This window comes from Pezoporus wallicus, unplaced genomic scaffold (assembly GCF_028554395.1).
Source record: "Pezoporus wallicus isolate ANWC-B61680 ecotype Strahan unplaced genomic scaffold, APGP_CSIRO_Pwel_v1 contig_3017, whole genome shotgun sequence".
Classification (NCBI taxonomy): Eukaryota; Metazoa; Chordata; class Aves; order Psittaciformes; family Psittacidae; genus Pezoporus; species Pezoporus wallicus.
The window spans coordinates 4266213-4278672 of record NW_026638957.1 but is presented as its reverse complement, the minus strand read 5'-3'; the positions used below and the strand labels follow the sequence as shown (position 1 = coordinate 4278672).

Sequence of the window (12460 nt, the reverse complement as noted above, 5' to 3'; positions counted from 1 at the left end):
CTGAGGTTCTTTCTGTAAGTTTTCCCAGGAAACACCTCCTTTGATGTAAAATTTTGAGGCAATGATCCCTCTCGATTATGCATACTTTGGGGATTTGTAGGGAAGAGATTTCCTTTCCATACAGATGTAGAAAAAAATGCATCTTTATGGAAGCTCTGCCATCAATTGTTAGATCACCTCTATGGTGCCAGAAACAAACTAAGGAAGGCCTTTAAATATATTATTCTTTTGTGCAGAAATAATCACGGAAAACCAGGTGTCAGGCTAAGAGGAACATTACAGAAATGTATCTCGTCTGCCACAGTTCCTCACTCAGTCTCTTTTGCAGAGCTTCAAAACAGGATAATATACAGGGCAGGAAAGTCCACCAATATTCTAAAAGACCAGCTGAAATTTTTAGGCAAGAGAATCTTACCACTGTAAGGATAAATAGATCACTCAAACTAGAATTAGTACATAAAATATGCTTCTACCTATAATACTGCATAAGAAACATACCATTAGTTATCTAAAAACTGTATATTACTTATTTGCCTTTTGAACTGTGACAGCAAACACACCGTATCTAGTAATACTAACTTCAATCACTGACCTAGACACAGTGTCTCCCAAGAAGTAGCCATTGCCAGAGACAGGATACTGAGTGAGGCTGACCTCTGGTCTGAGACATACACCTTTCCTTATATCCTTGGAATCTATGATAGCCCTATGGTTTTTACTTATGAAAAAGAAAACAAACCCCAAATCAAACAAAAAAAAAAAAAAACCAAGCAAAACTTCAAGAAAAAAAACCTCTAGAATATTCCATGTTTTCTGATACAAAAACACATAATGGTTTAGGTTGGAAGGGGCCTTAGAGATCATCTCGTTCCAACCCCCTGCCACGTGAAAAGATTCTTCAAGTAACATGAAAGGCCTCTTTTCAGATTTAGATTTCTGTATAGCTCCTGAATCAGTACTTTTATCAGCTGTGATCTTCCCAAAGCAAGTCTTTGCAGAAACTTATACATGTGTTCCTAGAGACAAATCAGGGGAGAACCTCCACCATCTTTAAATGGCATCTGTAAAACTGTATTTCATTTCGATTTTGGAGGTGACTAGAATAATTAATCTTTTGTTAATTTTCCACCTAACTTTTTACCCTTTAGAAGTTTATTTTCTAAACAGTACCAAATTTCAATTAGCCACTGATTTTAATAAATATTTTTATACTACACAATCTTATATTTAATTCTCGATATTGTTTTAAATTATAAACACAGTAAAATATGCCTGTTGCAAAGCTTTTAAATTTAACAATGAAATATGAATACTTAAAGAAAAACTGGTATCAGAGTAAAGGGAAGTGATATTATGAATTAGTGACAGATTTCCTCCCTCTTTCTTGATCTACACAGTGAAAAATTAAGAGTGATTCCAGGGCATTAGGTGTTTGGTGTATAACAAACACTGAAATACACAATGAAATGGATCTTTTGCATTCAGTTCCATTTAACAGAAATCAGAATTTTAGTCCAGCAGCAAACAAAATGTAGTTTTTTCATGAAGACAGAGATACTAACCTGTAACCTAAAACTGGATACATGAAACATGTTACGGGGAGTACTAAGTGAAGTGGAAGTGTTGCAGTATGAAGTATTATTTGCTGAAGAACATTAACATTTTTAATATCACCTTCCTGTCTCACCTTTTAGCACATTTCTTCTCTTACAGTATGTTCCACAGACTGTTTTCACAGGCATAGAACTTCCACAAATCTTAATGAAGGCACAGGGGGTTGGAGCTAGATGATCTTTAAGGTCCCTTCCAACCCAAACCATTCTATGATTCTACAGTTCTATGGAAGAGCCAACTTAAGTTGCCAGAGTTCAAATGCTCACAGAAAGATGACAAAAAAATAGCTTAGCTCATTTTGTGACTTAATATCTCCTTTTGCCTCTTCCCTGAACCAATCCACCTCAAAGGTGCTTTTTAGGTTTAACCCAAGAATGAAATTTGCAGAGAAATACAATCTTATAAAATATTATTAATTTATTGCTAGCATAAGCTTGAAAGTATTATTACCTCATGTCTGACAGTCTCTTTTGGTAAAGCTTCTATTACAGCAAGAAGAGTTTCTAGCCATGCATTGCTGACACCTGTTACAATGAAATGGGTTATATGTTATGTTGTACATATAATAAGTATAACAAAACACACCTCAGTTTTACAAAATTAGTTATTTATACACACATCTCTTTAAGGAGCTTGTATCTAAAAGCCACCAAACTACATATTTAAGACTTCAAACTAAGAAGCAGGATATGTGAGAAGCAAATTCTGCCCCCATTTTCTTATATCTTTTAGATTCCTGTGCAAAAATAATTATTCTCTTTGTTTTGAAAAAAATATTTCCCTCATTTGGAAGCACATTCTTTTCTGATGCCCAGTGAAACTTTCTAGTTTTCTAAGAGGCCTTTTTTTCCTTTCTATTCTCAAAATAGTGTCAAAGATGTTAAGTAAAACTAATCATCACAAAAGAAACTTCAAACATCCTCCCTCCATCTTCTCAGCTACAAAATGCTGGTACTTCAGTAGAAGCTCGAGCACAGTATCAACTGGGTTTTAGCTCTCCAGGCAAAGGATTTTTGTTTGCTTCAATCAGAATTAGATTTAAATATCAGTATGTTAGTAGTCAAAATCTTTGCAACCATGCAAGTCTAGATACAAAGTGAAAGGGCTTGCACTCACTGCTTTACACAGGATTATACAGTCACTAAGGAAACAAAACAAGCAGAAGTGATCAGTCATCAGTACAGTTGTACAGCCCTGACCTGCATCTCTGTGTTCCAGGTTTTGGAGAATGATGTGTAGGAAGGAGTGGGAATACGTATGAATGGACACCAACTCCTCTTGCAGAACAGTCAAAAATGAAACAGCAGCTGTTAACTGCATTTCCACTCCTGCAACATGCAGCACCTCCTGTATAGTTTAAAATCATATCAATTTAGAACATACAGAAAAAAAAATGTACTGAAAGAACATTCAAATTTGTACATTTGGTTTTAAGAGTGAATATACAACAATGTGGGTAACTTATAAAATTGGCTGTAAAAGTATTTTAATAGTAATTACTTGGAGATATTAAAATCTCTTACAGAAACTTCAAAGAAAAATAAATTATAATATTTTTGGTGACTTTCAGCTTCAACAATGCATTATGTGTGTTTTTTCCTACCGTACAAAATGAGAGGTAAAAATACACCAACTAACAATTGCAATTCTGCTGTCTATGAACCTTAAAAAAATTCAAACAAAGGATTAAAAAATATTTCATTCATCCAGTGAGAGACACTAAAGTAGCAGAAGGAAATTTAAATTTTGTCCCTTGCCAACTGACACAGAATACAAATAAAAATGTGTGAGTTTATACATATACACACAGTCTTAAGAATAAAGCAATATGTAGTAGAATATTTACCTATGTAACTCAGCTTTTACTAGTGTACTTAGTAAAATTAGATAAATACTTAGCTTTAACCATACAAGAATATAATTAATCAGGCTGTCTTTAAAAGCATCAGTTCAGAAGTTAAATGTAATAAGGGAATAAAATATTACTAAATTTAAATGAAACAACAAGGAAATTTCAATTTCAGATCTATGTACACGACAAAGAGCTTGTAGAATGCAATATATAACATAGCATTCATTTTAAGTATGTACCTACCTATTGGCTAGGTGAACATTTATTTACTTGTCTAAACATGTCTCACTCACGGCAAAATAAATTGTATTATTGTACTAGTAAAGCATTACATTCATTTTACAATTGATTCCAAACTTAGTAAGAGTTTAAAGCCCATACTTCCTATATAGCACGTTATATACATGGGTTTGTTTCTGTTTTTAAAGCGCTGAGATGAACAGTGGTTTCTCAGATCCTATATCAAAAATCAAAGATAAACTGATATTTTAATAAATAAAAAAACACTAGACCAGAATAAGAAAATGTTCATTATGAGCCTAAGTATTACATATAAATTTTGTTGAGAAAATAGTTTGCAGGGAACATCTGAGAAATGTAGTAGACTTCTCTTACTTCAAAGCAAAACAAAAAAAAAAAGTTTTCATTACAGAAATGCCAACCAGCTTGTGTGCAAATGTGTAACTTTTAGATTATCTTATTTCAAAGAGAACCGTTACTTATCTCTCAACATCTGTCTCAGTGTAGAGCCATATATGTTTGTAAAAGCATTTCCTGCATCCCTGCTCTCCAAAATGAATGAAAGAAGCACTGCACAGCTTACCAATCAAAGTGTTATAAAAAATTTGCATTCAATAGCCACAGAAACCACCCTCTTGTTATCTCCACAGCCTACACTGTCCTTGTTATTCAATTGTTATTACAACAGCCAAAGCCAAGAATAAGGACACCAGCAATTTTATAATTTGAATATTTCTGGTATTGAAATACCTGTGCACACTGTCCTGGGATTTTGGTTTACACTTGCTCAAAAAAAACGTACCCAAAATAATTAAAAGAGCTATTTACAAACTCTGGATACTAAGACAGCACTGCAGACTGGAATGTAATGGAGCTGAATTCAATTTTATGTATGTATTCACTTTGTGCGCAATGCAAACAGGGTTACTTACCATCAAATAAAGTTTCCACATAGTCTCCTCCACAGATCCACACAACTCTGGATAACCATGTGTGAGAACACATTCTCTGGATGTGCCTCCTCATGGACCTCAGGAGACACTGAAATGTAAATTTCTAGATTGCTTACACACCTGCTTACATTGGTGCTTGCACTCAGAACCGTACAGTCCCACATATGCAAATATTTGGGTCTCACTCTAATTTAACTGAACCCAAGTGACTTAAATTTACTTAATATAAACTTATTTATTTAGAAGGTAATGTTATTTTTCCATACATGGATCCTCCACTGATTTTTATTCCAGAGGAAAAAAGTTTTTCCTGTCTTACTCAGAAAAGCATATTTAACAGAATTTGAGGGTATTAGCATGTTCTTGAACTATTGTTATGTCTACAAGTTAAACTCAGGCAAGCAAACTTGCGAAATTTAGAAGGCCTGGCTTACTCCATTAATTGGAAAACAGAAAATTCACCTCTAATTTAACACACTTTATGTGCTGCAGCAACAGAATTCTCTTGAAAGAATGCTGCAAGCAGAAACATAGTCAATCGTTTTAGTAACTGCGTTGGTATAAGAAAACCCTTCCCTTAGGACTAGAAAGACACAGAAATAATGATGATTACAGAAATTCAAAGGTACAATGAAGATGAACCTTAAAATAAATACTAGGCATAAGACAGGATGAAAATCACCCCGCCTCTTCTTAAACTATAAAATCAACTAGGGAAAAACAGAAGCTTTCAAAGGGAGACTGCTATACTAGGAAAATTAAGTAGCTGTGAAAATGAGTTTTGGAACTGATCAAACAGCAACAAGTAAGGCTTGATGTATACACTTCAACAAGAGTAACACTAGTTTTCTGCAATCACAGCATTTGGAAAAGTCTCTTCTTAGTTAATCAGACACCTGCAATCTACCTCCACTTCTTTCAGTGGTGGTGGTCAAGGATGGGTAACAGGGAAAATGCTAATAATATCATTTGAAGAGAGCCATTTGATGCGCAAGAAGAAATGCTAATGAGAATGTCAAAGCTTTCCCTAAATCCACATTTCAATGACTTTCAAGGTTCATGAGGAGGTGCATGCAGAAATCCAGAGTGAGGATCTCTATGCAAAAGAACCCATAAAAGGACGCCACTTCATTTTAATTATCAAATTTTAAAAAATATTTTATAATCTCATTCTTACATTAACATCTAAATGATGGGGGATTGGACTAGATGATCTTTCGAGGTCCCTTCCAATCTCTAACATACTGTGATACTGTGATACTGTGATATACGATGCATTTATTTTATTAGCATAACCAGAATACTGATGCACAATTTAATCATTACTTAGATCTGGTATATTTGTTGACATATGTTTCATTTCTCTCATCTTAGACCTGAAAAACTTACATTAAATAGGGTCTTTGACATCATTTCAATTTAGGTACATTTTAAGGAATGATAAGCAATTCACATATATTAATGTCTATATTTACTTATAAAAGTAACCAGGTTTATCAATTACTCACAAGTGAAATAAAAATGTGTATTGTATCCAGACAGAGCATTCCTTGCATGTATTAGTTCCTCTGGCTGTTTTATCCTCAGCTTTAGCAAAAGCAGTATCTATTCTTGCCTTGGGCTTCTGCAAGTATTCTAAATAAATACACTGGCTTCCCTACCAGTCGTATGGTGACAATACCTTCAGATAAACAGCACCCTGAAACTACCACACAACTCATTTTTCTTAGTATTAAAGAGTTGTTTTGGTTGTTACAATTCCATAATTATATGAAAAATGAGTTGTATAGTAGTTTTATGTGCAAATTGAAATTCATAAATGATTTTTCCTGATCTAGAGAATTGAAACCAAGTGCATTAATTTAAATCAGCTTATTTCCCTGCAGTGCCAGACTACATGTGAAAAATTCCAATTGCAGTTGAGTTCAATTATGACTTTATCACTATAACAGTGTCCATTTAACATTCAGGACTATTCCTCCAATAAAAAAAAAAAAAGGATAACACAAAAAAAAAAAATAGGTCAAGTTAATGATTTTGCAGTTGAAAGTGCAGTGAACAAGGGTACAAGAGACTGTCCTTTTATTACAGATTAAATAATTATGAGATAACAGAGCACCAGTGAAGAACCTACTTTGTAAGAGTGCAGCCACAGAAAAAAATTCAAATCATATACATTCCAGAAAGTTTCTATTTATAAACTTCAAACCTGAAAGGAACACTTAGATTTAAACTGACCTCATTATATTTCATTCTTTTACCTCTGTCTTAAGCACATTAAGTTTCATTTAATTTATCATCTAGGAAGTCATTTAGTTTTGATTTAAATGACACTGAAAGATGAAAAACACTACTTTTCTCAGTTATTATTACAACTGCCTGCTTAATTTCTAATACTTTTGTCTTCAGTTTCTAACCCTTCTTGATGTGCTGTTTTCTGTTAAATGCCCTTCAATAGTTTGCAGGGAGATATTTTTACAAAGTAATTAAGTACTGCCTGATCTAAACACACTGAACTCCAATTCTAACTAAACAAGTATTTTCCAGACCCCAATGATCATCCTCTTAAAATTTTTTCCCCGTTAATATATAAAGACCTAAGAGTAGAATCAAAAACTGTATTCCCATTCAGGATCACAAAAGGTGCAGGAAATAATAAAAAGTTGAAAGGTGATATCTGATATTGACAGAATCACAAGATGGCTGAGACTGAAAGGGTCCTCTGGAGGTCATTTTGTTCAATCTTCCTGCTCAAGCAGGGACACCTAGAGCCAGAACATGTCCAAGACAGTTTTTAACTACCTCCAAGGAGGGAGACAACATCCTCTCTGGGCAACCTGTGCCAGTGCTTGGTCACCCATACAGTGAAAAAGTGTTTCCTGATACCCAGAGGGAACCTCCTGTGTTTCAGTTTCTGCCCATAGCCTGTGGTCTTGTAACCAGGCATCACTAAGAAGAATGTGGTTCCGTCTTCTTTGCATGCTCCCTTCAGGTATTTATATACATTGATAAGATCCTCTCCAATGCTTCTTTTCTGCAGGCTGAGCAGCCTCAGCCCTCTTAGCCTTTCCTTATAGGAAAGATGTTCCAGTCCCTTAATCCTTTTCAGGGCCCTTCACTGTAGTCTCTTCAGTATGTCAATGCATCTCTTGTACTGGGGAGCTCAGAACTGGATGCTCCAGGTGTAGAAGAGTTGAAGGAGGAGTAGAGGGAAAGGATCACTGTCCTCAAGCTGCTGACAATGTTTTGTCTAATGCAGCCCAGGCTGCTCTGTCACAGGGACACAAAGCCAGCTCATGTTCAACTTGGTGTTCATAATGACTCACATGTGTTTTCAGCAGGGTGACCCACGCATCTGTCGGTGCACAGATTATTACCGAATAAATCTACCACATGGAACGTAAGACTCCTCTACAGTAGGGCTTGCATTTAAATATCCTACAGAAGAATATTTGCTAACTAATTGTTGAAGACTACATACATATCTTTCAGTCAATGAATTCATACCAAAAGAGCAGAACATAAGTCATTAAATCAGTTATTCATAAATACTAAACTGTCCCTTGAGCAGCCTCTTTCTTAAGAGCAGGGCACAGAAGGAGGATTCAGTTTAAGACCAATTCCACAAACAGTAAGAAATACACCAATTTTTCATAATATCATATTTTTTCTGGAATTCTTCTATTAATGTAATGTTTAGGTAGCTGCCTTAAAAGTAGAAAGAAAAATTTAAAAAATGATGATAGATATATGTCCACACAGCTCTTCAATAAAAGATGGAATTCAGTTCTTTCAAACGTCAATGAAATATAAATGAGAATTTACTGGAATAAGTACCATTTTCACATAGGCTCACTTTGCTATTTAGAAATCACATCCTTGGTCAATAGAAAACTCTATAACATAAGCATGTAACTCGGCTATTTCACCTTTGTTACTAATATAATTGTCTACTCTCTTACAGCTGGCAATGAGAATCCAATACAGATACAGCAAGAAAACTCACAGCAGCTACTCAGCCACTACAGAAGACTTTTTGCTCTCAACCCTGAAGTGCTTTCTATAGAAAGGACAAATAGTTAAACTCTTTCCCCCTTTCTGAAGTGATGTAAATAATTTTCTTAAGCACTAGTTGTTTGCAAAATAAAATAACAATCCTGATGGCAAACTATGTTACAATAGGAAAGAATTTATATTATATGGAAAAAAAAAAAATCTACAAAGTGTCCTGGTAAAATCATGACTGTCACACTAGCGAAGATCTCAAACGTGCCTCCAAAAATGCATGGGGAAATTGAGTCTGCCCATAAAATTAGGAACACATTTGAACGCTTTCAAAACAAAATTTCAGCAAGAACCATTATGATTGGCTGGTTCTCAAGAAGAGTTCTCAAAAAGCTGTCAAATCACTGGTAAATGTTTAGAATATGTAAATAGCCTAAATTCTGCATACTTTTCCTGGGGGTTGTTTTGTTTTGCAGTTTGGTTTTTTGTTGGGTTGTTTTTTTGTTTGTTTGTTTGTTGTTGGGGGGGGGGGGGGGGGGGGGGTGTCACAAGAAATAAAATAGTGCCTGCAATACTTCAGAGACTTGGTGAATTAATATGGAAGATGATCAACTGGACATACCTCTCCTAGAGATGGAGTTTGCAGTAAATTGGACTTTTGCCTTTGTTAAACTACTATTCAATGTTAACTATTCTATGATTCTATGATACTTATACTGGAAGGAAAAGATACTTTCAAACCTTATTACAAGTAACTTACTCTGATTTTTGGTAAGACCCGACGAAGTGTTTCTGCAGGATTTTGTCGCATCAGGACTGGAAGATTTGCCACCACACTTGTTCCTTGGATATCCTGGCCAGAACTTACAAAAATATATACATACAACACATTAATCTCTATGATGATTACAAGCTCATAGCTTTCATTAAAGAAAAAAGAAAAAATCACAATAAAAACCAAACACACTACCCAGGTTATTCATGTAACTCAAAAGAGGCATTACTCTTTTTTTGTACAGTATATAGTAGAAAGCAACATTAAAAAAATATATCTACCATAAAAGCTGTTCCAATACAGAATGTTCTAATTTTTAGTGTAGCTTTGGAAAAAAACAGAAAATGTTTGAGAGATCTTTCAAACTCAATGATCAAGGCAGTGGTTTTATGGAAGCTTCAATATTATAACAATATAAGTGATAAAGCATAGGGAGTGAAAACAAATAGGAAATATAAATGAAAATTACGTTCAACATACATTTTAACAGAAATCTACCATTTTTTCCTTTATGTAGGGAAAACAGTCAGCTGTATAATCGGATGTATATTGACAAACATGATTAAAGATTACAGATCTTGTACCTTTCTCCTTATCCTATGTCTCTCAATAGTATCCCATAATTGAAAAAAATGAAGTGATTAAAAAAAAGGTAGAATGGGAGGGAAATGGTAGGCAGCTATGAAGAAAAGGTATGAAGTGCAGACAAAAACTACCAAAGTGGATAAACTTCTAGAACCAAATAAGAAAGAGAAAGGCTCTGGATAAAACTAAATATCAAAACATCCTTTTTCCTGTTTAAATGCATCAAATGAATTTTGTTAAACAAATTCAGAATTGTTAAAGCAGCTTAGCAGTTCATTTTTAAATAAGCACACAAAGCTCGTCTGTACCCATGCAAGCATTTTGCTTACTGTGACATTACAACTAAATGTACAATATGATTATACATATAATTTCAAAAGAAATTCATAGTAAACCCACTTTAAAATGCTTCATATATCACTCCCCATCCCATCATCATTCCAAGTTTTCTTAGTGAAATATATGAGCTCAAGAAGGGGACTTAGGTACATAAATTGATCACAGGACAATAAATTTGCACAACCACCCTCTCATCTGGTTTTGCCTCTGTAGTATATTAGGGAATTCACAGTTCAGATGCAAGGCCTTTCTGCAGCATTCCATTAATGCTCTACATCACCCAAAACAATCATGTCTTCCAGAAGATCAACTGAAATTATAGATTATGACTGCTACTGATGTAAAATTAAGCTGATGTGAAGACCATATTGGATAGGGCCTTGAGCAACCTGCTCTAGTGGAAGATGTCCCTGCCCATGGCAGGGGGGTCAGAATTAGATGATCTTAAGGTCTTTTCCAACCCTAACCATTCTACTGTTCTATGATTCTGAAGAGATGTTAGGAACCAATGTTCTGGCTGGTTACTATATACACCCCTCCACATTTTTAACTGTTGTCTGTAAACACAAGAAAGTTGACAAGTTTTGACAGGACAAAGCTACACCAAAGCCCTTTTTAATGCCATTCAAAACAGCAAGAATGGATGAAAGTACAGCTTTTCAGACTGATCTTAATATTAGCAACCCTTCAATCTTATTTGATAAATATCTACGAGCTCTCAACAAAAACACATCTCCCAGTAACATCTAAACTCAGTGAAAGGACGGTATTCTGACAACTACTGAAAATGGATTTAATCAGTGATTAATAACTGATCTATTTACAGCTTGCAATATTTTTGCATTATTCAAACCTATTTTATTACCGAATTTAGAGTCATGAATATTAAAGCCTTTCATGTTTATAGCAGATTTCCCCAAGTATCACATACTAATTCCAGCAAAGCTTTAAAGTAAAACTGAGAAATCTAAAGCTCCCAAAGTAAAAAAGGCTCACGATGTGGATGAGATCCACAACTTCTTATGACACAACTTGCAAGGAAAAGATGCCTATATTTGTATTACCCAGCAAGAATGCAAAAGTTCAAGGTAACTTGCAGAGGCTATGTAATTGAAAATAAATCCTAACTGCTAAAAACCGCAAACAAAATGCAACCTTTATCCACCAGAAATGTAAAGCAAAGAGGAGCATCTCACTTTAAATCAGAAATGCTTAGTATCTGGCTTGCTGCCAATTAAGAAAGTGAAGCAGGAGGCATTTCAACACCTACACAGCCTGTAATTTTCCAACTGCTTTTTATTTTTGTTCTATATCTACCAAAGGAGCTGCACCATAGATTTTCTTTAAATATTAAATAATTCAGGATTATAGTGAATTATTGCTAGATGCTCAAATGTAGACAATTTTGTAATAATACATGTATTAAATGCTTAATCTTTTCTTTAGAGCCACAGTAAGCTCAGTGTAATGAAGATGCTATTCCTTTGTTAACTGTGCTAACTATAGAAGAACTCAACAGAGCCCTATACTTAGAAGCAATTTTGCTCAACCTCTTTTATGCTAGCAAAATGCATATAGATAATAACATTTAAATATAAAACTTCAGGAGTCATCTTCTGAGTTCATCCTACAGGAGATCCCAGTGACTTTACAATACTGGGAAACCTCAACCAGAGGGGAAGCTCTCATGCTTGAGTGCTTCTGTCCTACCACTTACTGCCTCTGTAACATCAATTGCTCACTGTCAGCCAGCAGCACCAGAGCTGGTCTAACTACACAGCTCATTGAAGAACTGGTCCTTCTCAAATGTAAGCGTAGCAGTAAGTCTCTCCCTCTAGCCCCTGCATTTAGTTTTACTTTTTTCTACCCTCACAAAATGAAGTCTGTATTATATTTGGGAGTGCCTTGAGACTGTAACAAATCCTCCTAGAAATCATTTACAAACATACAAATGACAAAAAGTGACTGGGAGTCATCAGCCTGGATTTGTGAAGGGGAAAACATGCCTGACCAACCAACTTGACAGGCTTCTACAATGAGATGACTAGTTTGGATGGTGGAAGTGGCTTAATTTATTTTAGCAAGGCTTTTGACACT

At 34.9% G+C, this 12460-nt stretch overlaps 1 protein-coding gene across 12 annotated transcripts in view; it reads right to left on the bottom strand.

Annotated features, from left to right (window-relative positions):
* Nucleotides 1-12460, bottom strand: part of PPP4R4 (protein phosphatase 4 regulatory subunit 4) — an 84097-nt gene that overhangs the window by 49926 nt on the left and 21711 nt on the right. For 10 of the 12 annotated variants that reach the window (XR_008972649.1, XM_057413346.1, XM_057413341.1 and 7 more), the window contains exons 3-5: nt 9425-9527; nt 2814-2961; nt 2065-2138 (exon numbers count right to left, since the gene is read on the bottom strand). Coding sequence is in view for 11 of the 12 variants with exons in the window: in XM_057413346.1 (XP_057269329.1) it covers nt 2065-2138; nt 2814-2961; nt 9425-9527 (325 nt within the window). In the remaining variant the exon portion in view is untranslated. The remainder of the gene's footprint in view (nt 1-2064; nt 2139-2813; nt 2962-9424; nt 9528-12460) is intronic. The other 2 variants (XM_057413349.1, XM_057413348.1) reach the window with 2 other exon arrangements.